The 19,001-nt window shown below is 55.4% G+C and overlaps 1 protein-coding gene across 1 annotated transcript in view; it reads right to left on the bottom strand.

Annotated features, from left to right (window-relative positions):
* Positions 1-54: 54 nt before the first annotated feature.
* The window catches only part of Muc5ac (mucin 5AC, oligomeric mucus/gel-forming), a 30,486-nt gene continuing 11,539 nt past the window's right edge, over positions 55-19,001 (bottom strand). The window contains 28 exon segments of the mRNA XM_050137541.1: positions 55-628; positions 1,140-1,248; positions 1,356-1,413; positions 1,599-1,718; positions 2,135-2,233; positions 2,313-2,435; positions 3,002-3,039; positions 3,267-3,371; positions 3,723-3,885; positions 4,383-4,414; positions 4,555-4,655; positions 4,781-4,871; positions 5,242-5,420; positions 5,881-6,082; positions 6,253-6,786; positions 7,126-7,300; positions 7,750-7,949; positions 8,172-10,341; positions 10,459-13,334; positions 14,057-14,242; positions 14,338-14,381; positions 14,942-15,110; positions 15,389-15,517; positions 16,383-16,539; positions 16,860-17,099; positions 18,337-18,516; positions 18,623-18,736; positions 18,829-18,967. Of these exon segments, the coding sequence (XP_049993498.1) occupies positions 343-628; positions 1,140-1,248; positions 1,356-1,413; positions 1,599-1,718; positions 2,135-2,233; positions 2,313-2,435; positions 3,002-3,039; positions 3,267-3,371; positions 3,723-3,885; positions 4,383-4,414; positions 4,555-4,655; positions 4,781-4,871; positions 5,242-5,420; positions 5,881-6,082; positions 6,253-6,786; positions 7,126-7,300; positions 7,750-7,949; positions 8,172-10,341; positions 10,459-13,334; positions 14,057-14,242; positions 14,338-14,381; positions 14,942-15,110; positions 15,389-15,517; positions 16,383-16,539; positions 16,860-17,099; positions 18,337-18,516; positions 18,623-18,736; positions 18,829-18,967 (9,019 nt within the window). The 3' untranslated portion in view covers positions 55-342.

Below are 19,001 nucleotides of genomic sequence, written 5' to 3'. Positions count from 1 at the left end.
CACAGAGAGAATTCACAAATGCTCTGACTGTATTTATAAAACAAGTTGGCCATTTCCTGAAAGGGGGCACAGGTACAGGGCTGAGGTGAGAGAGAGGCCAAGCAGGTGACACTCGCATCCTTCATGGGATCCTGAAGTTTTTCCAAAGGAGCCCGGTGCCCTTACGCTCCTAATCGCTGGATAGGACTGCTCCCACCCCAAGGACAGCTGGGGTCCATGTCCCTCCTGAAGAGGAAGTGGTGGGCAGGCAGCAGGTCTGGAATTCAAGCCACTTGAACAAGCAGCGCATGTCCTGCTGGCCTCGGGAGGACTTTGGGTGGCGTGTTGGGACAGCAGTGCCGCTCAGCTCTGGGAAAGCCCAAGCACCTCCTTGCTGGCCCTGAGTGCTTACTGCTGGCCGTGTCCCTTACTTCCCTGGGACTTGAACTCTGATTCTGAGGACTCTGGGTAGCTCGTGTCACCTGGAGCATGGCAGCGCTGGCCCAGGCAGCCGCACTTCTCAACCTGGGTGTAGCTGAAGGTGCGGCTGGAGCCGTCATCACAGTGCAGAGTCACATTCCTCTGGGAGGTCTGCAGCTCCTGGCAGCACTCACACTTGTGCTCCACGGTGTTGGCCTCCAGGGAGTACCTGTGGGTAGATCTGCTCAGCGCCCAGCCCTGCCGGCCGCTGCGTGCGCCTTCCATAGGCTCTGCAACGCAACCAGTAGGCACAGTGCCGAGCTCCCGAGGTCTTTGTGACCTTGTGTTCAAATCCCTATCACTCTCATTTGCCAGTTCCCTGGGGGCAAAAGTTTCTGCCACAGCTGCCCTTGGCCACCAGGTGTCCTACGTCTGCAGCCAGAAGCACAGCAGGTCATTGCTGTGGGACTGGGGCTTTCGTAGGTCTGAGATATTTCAGCAAACAGAAACCCTGATGCAAAAGTAATATAGCCCAAGGGTCCTAGAACCCTGCCGACGCCACCTTGGGATGCTCAAGTTATAACAGTCTCCTCCAGCGCCCTTTTTCTCTCTCTCTCTCCTGGTTCTGTCCCTCCCTGCCCTGCTTCTGGACCCCAACGTACCAGACACCCCACCCCACTCCACCCCACCACCAATTTCTTCTCTGAACACTGTCCCCTGAGGCTCCCTGGGGTTCGTACATGGAGGTGCTGTCCCCGCAGTTGCCCAGGCAGTAGGAGAGGCTCACTGGCCCCTCGGAGCTACAGTTTTGCTGACGGATGATCTGCTGTCTTTGGTGTACGGCACATTCTGGGAGGACAGGAAGTGAGGCAGAGAGAGGGTCAGTGTCTGCTCAGTCATTTCCTGGGTGCCCCAGGCTGGGATCAACTCCGTCCTTGTCAGATCCCCCCACTTACTCTGCTGGGTTTTGGGACAGTCATAGCAGCAACCGTCTTCTCTCAGCTGAGCCTGGCCCTGTGCCAACAATGGGCCATTGTGAATGCCAGGGGCAATGAGGCACCCAGAAATGGAGGCCAAATGCAAACAAGAGCAGGAGCCCCCTCTACTGGAGGGGATAAGCCTCACGGCCATGCAGCACCAGCGTCCCCTCATCCCAGGTGAGCTGCCACCTTGGCTGCAGTGGGAAACCCCAAACTTACCAGTGGACAGTTGATTTTGGGGCACTCCATCTTCATTGTCACAACCGTGAGTGTATCTTGGAAATTCTCACACTTATGAGTCACACAGTTGTTCCCAGGTTCTGGCCAGGACTCCCCAGGCTGAAAGGAGACCCAGTCTGCATAGTGAGTGCCCAGCCTCTGTCTCCCCACTGCCTACTATCTTCCGGGGAGAGACCAGGCCTATATCCGCCAGAGATGGCTTCTCAAGTGCCCCCCCCCGCAAGGTTCCAGGACCCTGCCTAGTCAGCCTGGAGTCTCCAGGATCCTACCTCATCATCCCTAAACCCCCAGGATTAAGGCCACTCAGGGTCCAGTGCCCCCAGGACCCTGTTTGCTCGGTCCAAATGCTGTCTGTTTCACGCTCTCTATACCTGGGCCTGGGACTGTGCGTAGTTCCTTGGAGAGTATGGTCACTTTGCCCCAGCCTGCGTGGAGCCTGTGCAGAGCCTGTGGTCTGTTGTTCCTGTCCTCTATTCCCCACTCTGAGGTCACCTATCTTAGTCCCAGGTACTCACAAGGTAATAGGTGACAGAGCTGTTGCTGTGTTTAAAGGAGCAGGCCTTCGGCACACACCGCCCACAACACTGTCCTGGCTCGGGCTGGTACGCGGAGCCCTGCAGGAAGAATAGTATGCTGCCTAACTTCGGGCCATTGGCACCGGGTGATGAGAGCAGGGACGGGGCCAGTGCTCACCTTAGGACATTGGGTGTTGCAGAACTCATTCTTACAGTTGACCACAAAGACATCTGAATGGGGATTGCTGGGCGCCTGGCACACACATGTTTCACACAGACTGGAGGAGATCACAGCACCGGGCTGGGAAGAGTCAGGGCTGGGCATTAGTGGGCTCAAGCTAAGAAGATATTTGCTCTGTACTCTGACTGGCCAGTTGCTCTGGCTGCCCACCAAGCTGACCCATTCTCTAGGAAATGATCTTTAATGTTACCTCATCGTGAAGAGACCATAAATCAGGTGCTGTCACAGGGCAGAGCCTATAACTATGCCTCTGTGTCAGGGGACCCAAGATACTACATACTTGGGGAATTGCCGTGGGGAAAGGACAGCTGGGGGAAACTAGGTGCTGGCATCCCCACTATGACACCAGGGAGCAGAGAATTGATAGGAATCTTAATGGATCCAGACACCAGGTATTGGCAGCTGCAAGGATCCTGGGGCCAACCTTAACTGCGCTGTTCTGAACTACATCCACAGAGGTTTGTGTCATTGGTCTGGGCAGAAGCTCTGTGCCAGGGATAAGAGTGGCTCAAGAGCTCCTCAGCGCTTCTCAGACCCCCAGCTATGCTCCAAAGGGCTGGTGGAGAGCCCCAAATGGGAAGCTCAGTCCCTGCAGGCTATAAGGCCTGAGCACCACTGGTTCCTACCTGATAGAGAATCCCGTTGACTTCACAGCCCTTCTGACCTGTCCAAAAGACATACTGGCTGTAGCCTGGGCCTTGTGAGGGCACAGCCTGACTCTTTCATGGATATGTTCTGCTGTTAGATGCTGGAGCGCCTCGGGCTTCCTTCCCACCAAGGGCTCCACCCCAAGCAACAACCCATCTCCCACCATCAGCGCCTTCATCTGGCCGGTCCTCCAGGAAATTCCAGGTATAGGTGTGGCTTGGTGGAAAGGTCAGGGACACTCACTGCTGCAGTTTTGTCGTGGGCAGCAAGCTCCTTCCTCGTAGACGACCAGCAGGCTAGAATTCTCCGGGCAGTGCAGAGGAGGAGGGCAGTAGCTGGAGTTGCAGACTGTGGGTAGAGAAAGCTGTCAAGGGCTGGGCTTGCCCTGCTTCTTTTCTGCTCCGAGGGTCTACCCCACCACAGGATGTCACAACGGTCCCCAGGACCCCAGGAACAGGCTCTGGTCAGGCTGGGCAGAGGAGTCTCCACTACACACACCTAAAGAACACCTGCTGGGGCATTACCAGACAGGACACAGCAGGGTCCCTATACTCCAGCAATGTGTAAACCCTGGGAAGCGAGGTTTCTATTCCCTTCCTCCTGGGACTGTGTACACAGAGCTGGCTGCTGACCGGTACACCTATGGCTCCTCAGGAGATTGTCCTACCTATGGGTATGGGGATAGAAGCAAAGGCTTACCACAGCTGAACTGGGAACAACACTGGCCAGCCTGCAGGGCTTTGGGCACCGGCACAAAGCCAGGCTCTGGACAGGTGGTCTGGGGACAGGACTTCCTTTGGCAGGTCAGCGTGCCGCCCTTGCAGACACAGTCCTGGCAATCGATGCTGATGCTGTGGCCGGGCTGTGGAGGAATGATACGTGACCCTGACCTCTGAGGGAGCCGCTCGGCCCAAGGGCAGCTACAGCCAAGCCTCAGAGTCAGGCCCCACATGTGCCCAGAGGGCTGTGCTGCAAGCCTAGGGGAGGGGGCTTCAGGAGCGCCAGGTCTGAGACGCTGAAGGCCAGGCACAGAGGCCAGGAGCAGGGGGGGGGGGGAAGGGCTTTGTTTAGTGAGCGGCTCTTCCCCTCCATCCTAACACATCTCTTCAGGATAGGAGGAGGCCTGGGGAAGAACAGGGCTGACCAGTCCTCATGGGTCACCCAGCAGCTCCAGAACACAGGCAGGACAGCCCCAGAGAAGATCTTCCCAGATCCTGTTCAGACACCAGCTCTCTCCCTGCTTTTATCTGGCCTTTGGCACACTGAGAAAGCCCCACCCCAGCCCACACTGCCCTTGATCCAGGAACTCCTGCCTCAGGCTCTGCACCCCTGCCACAAGCCACCATCATCCATACCTACCTCCACAGGTTCTCCATGAGGCCCCAGACACCCTGTAGAGAGAGGTCCTGTCATTCTGAGTGGTCACAGGAATGGGGCAAGACCAGGATCCATGCTGGGTACTATAGTGGGGTCTGGGGTCAAGCCACATCCTGCCCCCCCCAGCCCCACCCCCATGCCTGTGGGGACATACATTGGCAGGAAGGCACGCAGACTGAATCATTAGTGCTGAAAAGTGTTGTGTTATCCGGACAGAAGCAGCCCTCTGAGAAGGAGCCAGCTTCTTGAAGGATCCTGTAAGAAACAGAATTGATAGGCCCTTCACCCCCAAATAAGAAAGAACCCAGCCTAGGAAAGCCAAGTGCCAGAGCCAGATACGCAGGGGTTGTCAGCCCTGGGAGCAGATTGCGGACACTTACAAGCTGGTGCTGATGTCGTCATTCCTATAGCAGTAGTGAGGGTTGGTTGGGCCACATGGCTTGTATACTTTGTTATCAGAACAGGTGAAGGCTGTGTGGAGAGAGAGCCACCCCTGAGAAGCCATTTCAAGGCCTCACTTCTGGGACCCTCCAAGCCCCAGCTGCTGCTAAGCGCTGATACCCACTCAGAAGCCTTCAGTATCTATCTACAACCTGCCCCCCACCCCACCCCCAGGTCCGTATGCTTATCCAAGACAGCTGGCACCCCAGGCCCTAAATCCACAGACACCTCGGTTCAGATAATCTCCCTTTCCTGAAAACAAACCCACAGCCTGGAGCTTTTACCTCTAGGGAAGACTAGATTTGAGGCTCCAAGTCCTCATCCTTTCCCAGGCTGTCTGCCTAGCGCCTCTAAGTTCTCACAACAGAGGACAGGAAGGTGGCCCGGGCTGGACACTCACGACAGGTGTTGTTGGTGTGGCTTCTCCAGGGGATGCACTGGCCTTTGGCGGCACAGAGTGTCGCGTAGAGCTCCAGGCTTGAGCACACCACCTCCCAGTCCACGCCGTGGCAGGTGTCGAACAAGCAGCCTTCGTAGAACGGCAGGGGAGGAATGACAGGGTGGCAGGACTGGAAGACGCTGTGGGCAAAGACACACGCGACGGTGTGTGCATCCATTCTGCCAGGGTCACCACTCGCAGTGGGGGCTTCCACATCCGTGATACCCCCTTGGAGGTGAGGTTCTAAGAGACTTCGCACCTATGACCCTGTCATCCCGCCTCTGGGTGTGTGCCAGAAAAGGTGTCAGCCAGAGCACTGGTCGCTGCAAATCTCTCTCCCCTCAGCCTCCCTTATTCTGCAACACTGTGTGCCGCCCAGGTGCAGGCAGTGACTGCGCTCATAGCAACGAGAGGAACTGACGCAGGACTCCAGAGACGAGTCCACCTGGCCACCGCATTCCAGCAAGATCCCTAGAGACAGTGCCCAGACCCTAGAACAAGGCTACAGGGCTGGTCTCATTATTCTTAGGAGCCTTTTGAGGACCCCACACCTTTTGGCAAATGGGGCCAGCAAGGCTACCGCACTTTCTAAAATCTTACTTGCTTAGGATGAGCTGACAGAGTGGTGATGACGGACATGGGGTCGGTGAAGGACTGGGTACCACTGAAGCTGGTGTTGGAGGAGGCCCTTGGCAGGCAGGCTGGTCGGGCACCTTCCAGTGGCCGGCCATCTCAGAACAAGAAGAGGTTACTGCCCCTCCAGGCAGGCGGCACTCATCCTTCTTGTCGTTGGTGCAAGTGCCTGGCGGGCGAGATGAGGGTCAGCCAGCTGAGCAGCAGAGCTGTGCCCGGTGTACAGAGAAGCCACCATGGAACAAGTAGATGTGAACCACATGTGTGCACAGCCAGAAACCCCTAGGCCCATGGGGAGGCTGCTCCTAATACCCAAACAACATCGAGAGTGGAGCTTACCGCACTGGCCCTCTGTGTTGTTGGCGAACAGGTTGAAGGGCACCTCAACAGAGAAGATGAGGCCTGAAAACATGACCTGGACACCAATCTCCTGAATGGTAACGTACATCTTAACACCCACACGGGAGACGACAATGCCATTCTGCTGGAAGCCTGGATTCACTACCTTGTTGTTGAAGATGATCTGGATACAGACAGCAGGTCGTTTAGATAGGTCTCCAACCCAGACCAAGCCTGCCACAACCCCATACACACACACACACACACACAGAGGCATGCCCACCTGGTTGGTCATGATCCCGTCAACTGGCCTGCGGGTCAGCACCACCCGGTCCTGGTGGTACTCCACGATGATGGACTGCGGGCAGGAAACACTGTCTCCCAGGTCACAGAAGTAGTTGTCAATGAGCACACGGAAGGGTCCAAACACAGGCACGATCTGCTGCACCAACACGTATGTGCAGTTATCCAGAAAACTGTAGTAGGTGCCATCAAATGTGATGTAGTGGGGATCACCCCAGCCGCTGCAAACACCTGTGGGCGCCAGGGAGCTTGCCTTATAGACTGGCTCTCATCCAACTGCTCCAGCCCCTCCCCCACAGCCTCCTAATCAGGAACTCTTGAGACCTTTGTACCCTCGTGACATATATGGATGGTCCCTTCAGATACTGCCTGGCCGGTCCTTCATAAGCTGCTAGGATTCTGAGACACAGAGAACCCTCCTCTTCTCCCACTGGGCTCTACGGCTCTGGGACTCAGTTCTCTCCACTTGGCATCCCCATCCCCGACTTGATAATGGAAAGTCTTTCCTGGAGTCTTGATTCTCCCCTCCTCTGTCATATGTCCCCCCTTTTGAACCCTATCCCCACTCACACTGGCACTGGTAGTGCTGGCAGCAACCGTCCTGGTCATCCACCTTCAGGGGTGGGTAGCCGTTGGCACAAGATGGTGCCTTCATCTCTGGGCACTGGCGTGGACTTAGGGAGACCACATTGTTGCCCTCACAGGTGGCTTGGGAGCAATTAGGCATGGGCCAGGTCTCCCCTTTCTGCAGAAACAAAGCCAGCTGTGGGTCTGAGCCCTGGGCCAGGGAATCACCTCAAGGTTCTATAGCCCCATTCCAGCCCCTGTCTTAGCCTCATCCCTGCCAAAGTATGGAACTGGCTACGAGGGACCACAATGTGGAAACGCCCCACCCCTGAGGTTCACTCTTTTCCATGTATCACTACATCCATGGGGTGTACCATCACCTCTGATACCTTCACTCTCATTGGGGGGAGTTTTAACCTTCAGGCCCAACACCCAACTACCCAACTATCAATACCGCACTGGTAGAACCAGACACGCAAAGCCATAAAAAGACTCAGCCAGAAACTCATCCTGTATCAACTGGGGGTTGTTGATCTTCATGGGAACTTAAGCTGAGGTATAATTGCAAATGCACCGAGGTCTTCACAGTGGCCCTGAGTCTCCAGGAAGGATAGCAGATAGACTTACCATTCTGGGAGGGAACACATTGCAACGATCCCTCTCGGTGACAGGGACGATAGGAGATGTAGAGGTGGACAGAGCTGTTGCAGGGGTCGGCATGGTGGAAGGACAGTCTTTACTAACCCCTCTGTCCACCTGGCAGGTCAGGTTGCAATAGGCATAGTAACAATGTCCGTCCAGATCTGTCTTATTGTAGATCATGGATCCTGCAAGATTAAGATAAGTGAAGGGTTTGCGGAGGCACTGGGAGAAAAGTCTGCTCCCCAAAGAGTGGTTGCCAAACTAAAGGCTTCCACTCAATGATAACAGAAAAAGACAAGAAATGTTTGAAGGCAATTGTGACACGATCTGCCAAATCCAAGAACTTTCACGGAAGAAAATCAAGGAACAGAATACCTTAGGAAGCTGCGTAAAGACACCCCACTTACCGATAGGATATAGTTGGCCTGACACGTTGCACACACAAGGAGTGGTAAATTGTACAGCAGGGCTCGATGATGATAATGGGGACACAGATGAGGGTGACACAAATGGAAATGAGGGCTTGAGGGGTGTGGTCACAGGGGGAGTCCAATAGGTCTCAGGGCAGCCTTCAGGCACGCGGCAGCACAGGACTCGCACCTCATAGTTGAGGCACATCCCGGAGATGTCCTGCTGGTCCCGGTTCCTGCACACCAGGCCCACTGTGGGGTCGCACTGCACCACCTGACCCAGATCTTCCAGCCGCACCTCAGGGTGATTCTCAGCCCTGCATTCCAGCTGTGTGATCTCCTCTGGCCGGTGACAGATGCTCTCTCCCTTCCTCAGGATGTTGCTGTAGGTTTCCAGGTCCCCTCCATGTGGCCCAGGCACCGGAAAGTCAGTGTCAAGCCACTTGGTCCAGTTGCACTGGGGCTGGCAGTGGGTGGTCAGTGGGGAGGAAGTTGTCCCAGGATGAGGCTCAGTGCCTGTGGTGCTCAGAGGAGCTGAGGTGGCTCTGGTTGCAGGCACAGAGGTGGTGCTGGTTCTTCCCACGGATGTCGTGCTGGCTGTATGCTCAGAAGTGGTTGTGGTGTCTCTGATGGGCACGGTGCTAGCTGTATGCCCAGAGGTGGTACTGGTATTTTCTGTAGAGGTTGAACTGGTCTGCGTTTTGAGGGTAGAGCTCACTGTTGCTGTAGAAGGTGATCTTGTTTGGGGTATGTTGATGGTACTTGCTGTCTGCTCTGAGGTGGCGCTGGTGCCCTTGGTAGACATGGTGGTGGCTGTGTGCTCAGAAATTGAGCTGGTTTGGGGTTTGGTGGTGGTGCTGACTTTTCCTTTAGATGTTGAACTTGATCCAGGTATGGAGGTGGTGCTGGCTGTCTGCACAGAGGTGGTCCTGGTGTCCCTGGTGAAAATAGTACTGGCCATCTCCCCAGCGGTAGTGCTAGATTTTTCTACAAATGGTGAGCTTGTTTGGGGTGTGGAGGTGGTTCTGGTGTCTCTGGTGGAAATGGTCTGCCCAGAGGTGGTGCTGGATTTTTCTATGAAGGGTGAGCTTGTTTGGGGTGTGGATGTGGTCCTGGCTGTCTGCTCAGAGATGGTGCTGGTGTCCCTGGTGGACACTCTGCTGACTGTTTGCCCAGAGACTGCACTGGTTCGAGGTGTGGAGGTGGTTCTGGCTGGCTGCCCAGAGGTTGGTCTGGGTTTATACAAGGGGGTTGTGCTGGCTGTCTGCTCAGAGGTGATGCTAGTGTCTCTGGTGGACATGGTGCTGGCTGTCTGTCCAGAGGTTGTTCTGGAATGTCCTATAAGTGTTGAGCTTGTTTGGGGTTTGAAGGTAGTACTGTCTGAAGGCTCAGAACTTGGTTTGGGTTTAGGTATGGAGGTGGTGCTGGCTGTCTGCCCAGAGGTAGTTCTGGTGTCTCTGGTGGAAATGGTCTGCCCAGAGGTGGTGCTGGATTTTTCTATGAAGGGTGAGCTGGTTTGGGGTGTAGAGGTGGTGCTGGCTGTCTGCACAATGGTTGTCCTGGTTTGAGGCATGGACGTGCTGATTGCTCTATGAACAGAAGCGGTGCCAGGCACTGAACTGGTGACAGTCTCACCTGGAGAGCTGGCAGGAGCGGCACGTGTGGTCTCAGGGCAGCCTTCAGGCACGCGGCAGCACAGGACTCGCACCTCATAGTTGAGGCACATCCCGGAGATGTCCTGCTGGTCCCGGTTCCTGCACACCAGGCCCACTGTGGGGTCGCACTGCACCACCTGACCCAGATCCTCCAGCCGCACCTCAGGGTGATTCTCAGCCCTGCATTCCAGCTGTGTGATCTCCTCTGGCCGGTGACAGATGCTCTCTCCCTTCCTCAGGATGTTGCTGTAGGTTTCCAGGTCCCCTCCATGTGGCCCGGGCACTGGGAAGTCAGTGTCAAACCATTTGGTCCAGTTGCACTGGGGCTGGCATTGGGTGGTCAGTGGGGACGAAGTCGTCCCGGGATGAGGCCTAGCGCCTGTGGTGCTCAGAGCAGCCGAGGTGGCTCTGGTTGCAGGCACAGAGGTGGTGCTGGTTCTTCCCATGGATGTCGTGCTGGCTGGCTGCTCAGAAGTGGTTGTGGTGTCCCTGGTAGACATGGTGCTGGCTGGCTGCCCAGAGGTGGTTGTGGTGTCTCTGATGGGCACGGTGCTAGCTGTATGCCCAGAGGTGGTACTGGTATTTTCTGTAGAGGTTGAACTGGTCTGCGTTTTGAGGGTAGAGCTCACTGTTGCTGTAGAAGGTGATCTTGTTTGGGGTATGTTGATGGTACTTGCTGTCTGCTCTGAGGTGGCGCTGGTGCCCTTGGTAGACATGGTGGTGGCTGTGTGCTCAGAAATTGAGCTGGTTTGGGGTTTGGTGGTGGTGCTGACTTTTCCTTTAGATGTTGAACTTGATCCAGGTATGGAGGTGGTGCTGGCTGTCTCCCCAGCGGTAGTGCTGGATTTTTCTACAAATGGTGAGCTTGTTTGGGGTGTGGATGTGGTGCTGGCTGTCTGCACAGAGGTGGTTCTGGTGTCTCTGGTGGAAATGGTCTGCCCAGAGGTGGTGCTGGATTTTTCTATGAAGGGTGAGCTTGTTTGGGGTGTGGATGTGGTCCTGGCTGTCTGCTCAGAGATGGTGCTGGTGTCCCTGGTGGACACTCTGCTGACTGTTTGCCCAGAGACTGCACTGGTTCGAGGTGTGGAGGTGGTTCTGGCTGGCTGCCCAGAGGTTGGTCTGGGTTTATACAAGGGGGTTGTGCTGGCTGTCTGCTCAGAGGTGATGCTAGTGTCTCTGGTGGACATGGTGCTGGCTGTCTGTCCAGAGGTTGTTCTGGAATGTCCTATAAGTGTTGAGCTTGTTTGGGGTTTGAAGGTAGTACTGTCTGAAGGCTCAGAACTTGGTTTGGGTTTGGGTATGGAGGTGGTGCTGGCTGTCTGCCCAGAGGTGGTTCTTGTGTCTCTGGCAGAAATAGTATTGGCCGTCTGCCCAGCGGTAGTGCTAGAATTTTCTAGGAAGGGTGAGCTGGTTTGGGGTGTGGATGTGGTCCTGGCTGTCTGCTCAGAGGTGGTGCTGGTGTCCCTGGTGGACACTATTCTGATTGTTTGCCCAGAGACTGCACTGGTTGGAGATGTGGAGGTGGTTCTGGCTGGTTGCCCAGAGGTGGTACTGGTTATTTCTGTAGAGGTTGAACTGGTCTGAGTTTTGAGGGTAGAGCTCACTGTTGCTATAGAGGGTGAGCTTGTTTGGGGTGTGGAGGTGGTGCTGGCTGTCTGCACAGAGGTGGTTCTGGTGTCTCTGGTGGAAATGGTCTGCCCAGAGGTGGTGCTGGATTTTTCTATGAAGGGTGAGCTGGTTTGGGGTGTGGAGGTGGTGCTGGCTGTCTGCACAGTGGTTGTCCTGGTTTGAGGCATGGACGTGCTGATTGCTCTATGAACAGAAGTGGTGCCAGGCACTGAACTGGTGACAGTCTCACCTGGAGAGCTGGCAGGAGCGGCACGTGTGGTCTCAGGGCAGCCTTCAGGCACGCGGCAGCACAGGACTCGCACCTCATAGTTGAGGCACATCCCGGAGATGTCCTGCTGGTCCCGGTTCCTGCACACCAGGCCCACTGTGGGGTCGCACTGCACCACCTGACCCAGATCCTCCAGCCGCACCTCAGGGTGATTCTCAGCCCTGCATTCCAGCTGTGTGATCTCCTCTGGCCGGTGACAGATGCTCTCTCCCTTCCTCAGGATGTTGCTGTAGGTTTCCAGGTCCCCTCCATGTGGCCCGGGCACTGGGAAGTCAGTGTCAAACCATTTGGTCCAGTTGCACTGGGGCTGGCATTGGGTAGTCACTGGCTCGGTGACCATGTGTGGACTCTCTGTGGCCAAGGTCTTTGTGTGTGTCATTGCTGTGTGAGTACTGGTGCCGGTGGTGGAGGAGGAACGCAAGCTTGTGGTTCCTTTGGTCTTGGTTTTCGTGCTTACTTCATGTGGGGTAGGATGAGTGGCAGCTGAAGCAGTGGAGCACATGTCCACCACTGTGCAACACTGTATCCGGATCTCGTAGTTATAACAAATGGGTGGCAGCTGGTTCTTGTTCAGACAGATCAAGCCTTCCTCTCGGTTGCAGGTTACGTCCTGGCCCAGCTCCTCCAGGGGTGTGTTGGGAAAGAACTGAGCCCTGCACTCAACATTTTGTGGCTTTTCACAGAACTTGTAGCCTTTGGCTCTCAGGTTTACGAAGCTGTCAAAATCTCCACTGTTTCTGCCAGGCCCAGGGTAGCTGCTATCTATCCAATCAGTCCAACTGCAGTGCTCCTGTTTGCATTCATGGGTAGTCTCCAGAGAAGCCCTGGTGGACCCTGAAGTTGATACGGTCACAGATGATGTGGCTGAAGTTGGTTCTGGCGTTGGGCTAGTAGTTGACAGAGTTGTCTTAACTGTGGTAGAACTAGCTGGGCCAGGGGTGGAGGGCCTTGGAGCTGATGGAGAAGGATGTGAGGAAGAGGGGAAAGGACCTGGTGCATGGGTAGAGGCACCTGACATCACCGTGCTCTCTGTGTGGTCAAGGGAGGTGATAGGGGCTGAAGAGGTTGTGGTCCCCGTTGTCGTTGTCCTGGAGGTTATCAAATGGGTGGTCTGGGTAGGACCACTGGAGGCTGGACAGCTGATGGGGGTGCAGCACAGAATTCTGATCTGGTAGTTGTCACAGATCCCTGACACCTGATCCTTGTTGTGACAGGTCAGCCCTGCAGTTGTACTGCACTCCACACGCTGCCCTAGGGCATGAAGCGGCACCTCGGGGGTAGCCTCAGCACGGCAGTCCACTTCCCTGGGCACTTGGCAGATCTGGTAGCCATGGGCACGGAGGTTCTCCAGAGTGTCAAAGTCACCACCGTCAATGCCACGTCCAGGACGGCTGGCATCCATCCAGGGAGACCAGGAGCACTCCTCCTCGCAGCCTGGCATGGTTAAGGTGGAGGCTGTCGTAGATTCGGTCAAGGTAGAGGCTGTGGCAGGGGTCTCGATAGACAGCATGCTGCTGGTTGTTGGTACAGCCCTGCTTGGGGACCCTGTGTACACAACACTCAGGGTAGGGCTGGGATGTGTACTGGAGGGTGGCACTGAGGTCATGACTGTGGACAAAGGTAACAGGAGTCAGCATTAGGGTGTTGGGGTTGACTACCTAGTCCCTGGTCACATCCTCCCTCCTCATACATCAGCAGCCTTGGGTCTCATCGCCATGGTTACACTGACTTTGAAAACTGAACACCACAGCCACATCCCATCAGAACCTACCTCTGGGTGGACAGAAGTAAAGTATATTAGGTCTACAAACAGACAAAATAATCTCATCTAAACGGAATCTTCTGTCCTGGCCATGCCCCGAGCAGAATTTATACACTTATACCCTTCAAAACTAGGCTGCGGGGAGGAGGGTGAGACCTGAGGGATATCTAGCGATCCACACAGTGTAAGGCAAGCAGGTAGCTATAAATTATGGGAAAATCGCATGTTCATCCGTACTGGCCTGGGACCACTAGTCATTAGAGCCTGTAAGCTAAGGCCCTCACTGCCTTGGGATCGGGTCCAGTAGCTACAGAAAGTGGTACCATGGACACCGGGCCTGCCAGAATGGGTCAAGGAGACTGACCGCTTCCTGCCATGGGATAAAAGCAGGCTACCTATGTTCCTGATGTTCAACTCCTTGGCCCCTCCTTGAGTTTCAGGACCTGCCACCAAGACCACGAGCTAGCCACTACCTAACATTCAGCAAGAGAAGCAGTACCAATCAACAGAAAGAGAGACAACCCCCAGGAAGCCTAGCATTTTCTGCCACGGGTCATTTCTGCCTTACCAACTGGTGTGGAGAAGGAGAACGTGGTCGGGGGCACGGGAGTGGTGGGGCTGCAGGCGTCGGTAATCCTTTCAATGGTGCCGTTAGCCCCGCAGTGTGCAGAGATACAGCCTCCCATGCCATCTGTCGTGTTGTAGATGACTTCCCCATGATGGAAGTCCTGCCCACTGTAGGTACAGACACAGGCTGCGGGAAATAGATGTTTAGCCTGTTAGGGTGCTAAGACACTGGCGATGACTCTCCCGCCTGTCTCCAGCTCAGAGAAGGCTGCAGGTACTCACCAGAAACATTGTAGCTACAGCTCACACCATTCTTTGTGCAAATGCTGTTAAAGGCAGAAAGAAGTAGGACTGAATGCATGGGAACTGGACCTGCCTGTACCCAGGGGGCTTAGTGTCGGTGATGAAGCAGCCCAGTTACAGCCCAAGCTGGAGGTTACGGTCCAACCAGGTCCTAAACTTCAGCCTTTCAGGTCACCCTCTCTCAAACATCGCCCCCATGCATAACCAATGGAGACAAGGTGGACTTCCACAGACATCGTCCCTTCGTCCCTGGGAGGACACTTGGCTGAGAACACCATCACTCTCACACACAGCTGGATTTTAGGTCAAGGATGTCCTCCCTTTAACATGAGCCTTAGGCCATAGGCATGCTCCCTCCCAGCTCAGCCGCAAGTCCAGGGTGTCTGTCCTCTCAGCTGAGCCTAAAACAAGAGTGTTCTTCCTCCTAGCTGAATCTCTGAAGGCATGGGGCCCCACAGGGCTGGTGGTGTCCCTTTCCCTCAGTGCAACCTCAGGCAGAGGGTGCTTCTAGCTGAGGCTGCAAGTTTGGCTTGGGCTCCCTGTGGCGTCCCAGGTTCTAGGCCACTCTAACTGAAGGACTTACCAGGAATGGCAGTTCTTGTCTGAAGGTACCGTCGCACCTGCTCGGTACGACTTCCCATTGATGCGGCAGGGTGGTAGACGTGAGTGGGGGTTGTCTGTACAGTTGGACACACACTGCATCGTGCCCTCATCAAAGATGGGGGCTGTTGGTGGACACTTGGGGTAGCAGCCTATGGACCAAGAGACCTGTGTCTTACCTGTGTCTTAGACAGTCTCCCCCCGCCCCCAGCCCTCTGACACCAGGGCCCAGGTCTGTCCTCAGTGCCCAGCTTCCTCCACACTACTGTTTGAGTTTGAAACCCTAAAGGATCCTCATGGGATCAGGAAGAATTCCTCACAACCAAGGGTCCCATCAGAAGACCCCAGGCCTTGGATCCCAGGATAGATGCCAGTCCAGATCCTAGGAACCCAACAGATGCTGCCCCTCCCAGTTCAGCCTTCCACCTACCTTCTAGGCCACGAAGATCTTGTAGGCAGTCTCCACTAGGGTTCTGGCAGGTGCGCATGCAGGGGGCCCCACACGGCTGGTAGTGCCACTCACACTGACCCTCTGGGTTGTAGTAGTCACAGAAGAGCGCTGGAAAGCAGGGAGATTTCCTGGGGTAAACCTGAACCCCACCCTGAGAGAAGGCAGCTCAGATAAAGCTTTGAAAGCGTGCCAGCAAGGCAAACACCGAAGGGGGCTCTCCAGCTCCAGCAGCTGCCCCCAGGCACACTGGTCCCTCAAGGGCTTCACATGGACTTTGCATAAGAAGAGGTACTGATGCCTCCATTGTAGAACATTCTCTGAGGTTAGCCTTCCTCCCACAGATCCTTACCCTCATTCTGCTTCACTTGCCTTGGGAAACTGTTGGCCCTCCCATGCAGCCTGGCGGAACTACAGAGCTGGCCTCTCCTGCCTGGAACTATAGTCCCTCCCGGAGCACTCACAGCAGACATCCTGGCTCAGCCCCTGCAGTTCCCAGCCCTCGGAGCTGCTCCTGTTAGAGCCAGCTATGGAGCGGCTACAGTATTTGTGTACTTGGATTGCAGGACACAAGCAGATGCACGCACACATGCACACACATTGGAGGGAGGTGTGTGTGAGTGTGTGTGTGTGTGTGTGTTGTGCTGGCCAGAACCAAGCTAGGGGAGAAGAGGAGGCTATCACCAACCTTATCCCCAGTTCCACACTGGAGGTATGCATATGCGTGCTTGTGTGTGTGTGTGTGTGTGTGTGTGTGTGTGTGTGTGTGTGTGTGTGCTGGCCAAAACCAAGCCAGGGGAGCAGGGCAGGCTATCTATCACCCACCTCCAGTTCCATGCTGGAGGTGTGTGTGTGCGGGTGAGTGCGTGGGGGGGGGGGGTGGCTGCCCAGAACCAAGCCAGGAGAAGCAAGGGACATCATCACCCACCTCACCCCCAGTTCCACCCTTTAGCAACGCAGACAGATTCCCACTCACGGCAGATGTCCGGTGTCCTCCAGGACACACACACGCCCACCTCGTGGCAGGCCTGGGCATAGGCAGCCACAGCAGTGCAGAAACACTCGCAGTCACCCCCTGAGTCGCAGGCACACGCGTCACTCACACAGGCTTCATAGTACTTGGCAGGCTCCACCTGTAAGAGACAGAAGCTTCAGGCTCTGGAGACTCCTGTCTCCCTCAGCTCTTAGTGCATATGCTGACCTGATGCACTGTTGGACCAGTTTCTACCAGTGTTCATGGTGACAAATGTATAACCATGAATGTCCAGCCAGGATGTCATGGTGAGACTGGCTTGATCATGGAGTTGCCACAAGCTTCCTCAGTCCGTGTTCAGAGTTAACACCCCCCCAAACCATTCTGCTGTACACACATGGGTTCCCGACTGACACCCACACCCTTGGTTGATGGTTTCTCCATCCTAAAGTTCAGAGACCACCCAGCCCCATGCCGTACATGGGCGTGGCAGGTAACAAAGGTCGCGCTGTTGATGATGCTGCATTGCTTCTGGGCCCAGGACTTGCGGTAAGGGTTGGCAGTGCAGGGGTCCTTGGACACCAGGGCATCTGGGCAGGATGGGGAGAACTTCCAGCTGTTTCCAAACTCCAGCATGTCACCAACCACAGACTGGCTGCGCGTGGTGAAGTCGTTGATGGCATTGTCGTCAAAATTCCCACACAGGCCACAGACCTTGCCCTATAGAAGCACAGAGATTAGAGATATGGGCCAGAGCCCTTCCTGGAGCCTGATATACACTGTGCTCTATTACCACCCAACTTCCTGAAGGATGAGCCCAGGAAGAGCAGCAAGTGTGAGTTTAGAAGACTTTTGGTGTCCAGTGGTGGTGTGTGGCACTTGTGCCCATCTTTGTCTGTTCCCAGGACACAACCCCTGCCGATGATGTCCCACGAGGCCTGTGAGTCCCCCAGCCTGGCAGCCCAGGAAATCTCGTTTTCCATTATTCCTGTTAGACTACTTCGCCCTGCTTTCCTCCACCCCGACTTTGGTGTCAACTCTTGGTCACTTTGTAGGGTGAGCGTGGGGCTGTGCCATTCAGCTTAGAGTCTGTCTTAGACAGCAGTCTAAAACACTGCAGCGAGCTAGACAGTGGCCCCATGTTTGTCCCTTTCTAACCCTGGGCTGTGAAGGGAGCCTTCTTAGGAACAGAATCTTGGAAGGTGTGGCCAAGAGAGATGAGGTCTCACTAAGGCAGGGGAAGTCCTGGGTTTCTTGTCTAGTGTCCTTGTTAAAAAGAAAAAATATAGGCAGCTACACACAGTCTCCCACACAACAACAGACAGAGACTAGGATAATGAAGCCACAATCCAAGGACACCTGGAGCCCCAGAGGCTACAGAGGCAAGGAAGGCCCTCCTGAGCCTCCAGAGACACGGCAGCCCTGTGGCATCCCTTGGGTTCCTAGGGTCCAGATACAAAAGAGAACTGGCCACCCAGTTTGTGGTCACATGTTACAAAAGCTGCAAGATACACAGAGAAAGGGCTCCTCACTGCTCTTCTAAAGATCCTTCCCATCTATCCCCTCTCTCTCTCCAAAACGTATTATGTTAATTTTATTGTATTGTATATATGAGGGATGCATTGCCACAGAGCTCTTGCGGAGGTCAGAGGACAGCTCGTGGGAGTCAGCTCTTCTACCATGTGGGTTCTGGGGACTGAACCTCAAGCCTGAGCCCATCAGGCGTATCAACAAGCACTTTACCCACTGAGCCACATCTCAGCCTCCCTTCTCTGTCTCTCTGTGCATGTCTCCTGATCTCTCTCACTCTTTCTGTCCATCTCTATCTCTGTGTGTGTCTCTCTGTGTCTTCATCTTTCTCTCTCTAGCTCTCTGTGTCTTTCTGTCTCTTTCCATTCATGCCTCCAGCCCCATGCGTGCCCCAGCCCCTGAGAGGGCTTCCCTGGCTCAGCCTCACCTTGAACTCAGGGCTGAGTCTGAGAAAGATGCTGGTCTTCCTGTCCCACTGAAGCACCAGGCCAGCGTCAGTTTCCACCACCAGGTAGATGCCCATCTGGTGGACATAGCAGGGGGGCTCCTGCCCGAGGCCCTTCTGGACCACCTCCACCTTGCCGTCGGCCAGCTTCAGCTCATAGTTCTGTGTGACAAGGGGTCCTCAGGGGCTAGCCAGGGCCACACCCCTCAGGTGTGCCCCTGCCCCACTGTGGAGCCCCAGGGTGTTCGGCCGCCTCCATCCCACTCACCCCCAGGAAGATCTTGATGTCCTTGGAGCAAGTGGTTCCTGTGGTACCACAGGGGATGTTCTCAGTGACAACACGAAAGGCATCCTGGAAGCTGCCGTTCCCATCACAGTGGTCCTGGAGGAACAGAAGGCCGTTAGGGGACAGGGAAGGGTGGTGAGAACCTGGGGTTGTGGGTGGCCGCGGGTGAGGCGGTCCGTCAGGCGTACCTGCAGCAGCGTGTACTCGCAGTTCCCACTGAAGCTGTATCGCTGCCCATCGAAAGTGATGTAGTGGCCATCCCCGTACACAGCACAGGTGGCCAGGCAAGGCTTGTCTGTGCACCGCCACATCCTGTTCTCACAGGTGCTACATAGAAGATGGAGGTCAGCTGAGCGCTCCC

This window comes from Alexandromys fortis, unplaced genomic scaffold, assembly GCF_014885135.2.
Source record: "Alexandromys fortis isolate MF-2015 unplaced genomic scaffold, M_Fortis_MF-2015_v1.1 scaffold_3, whole genome shotgun sequence".
Classification (NCBI taxonomy): domain Eukaryota; kingdom Metazoa; phylum Chordata; class Mammalia; order Rodentia; family Cricetidae; genus Alexandromys; species Alexandromys fortis.
The sequence above is the reverse complement of the archived record's forward strand: the minus strand, read 5'-3'. Positions and strand labels throughout refer to the sequence as shown.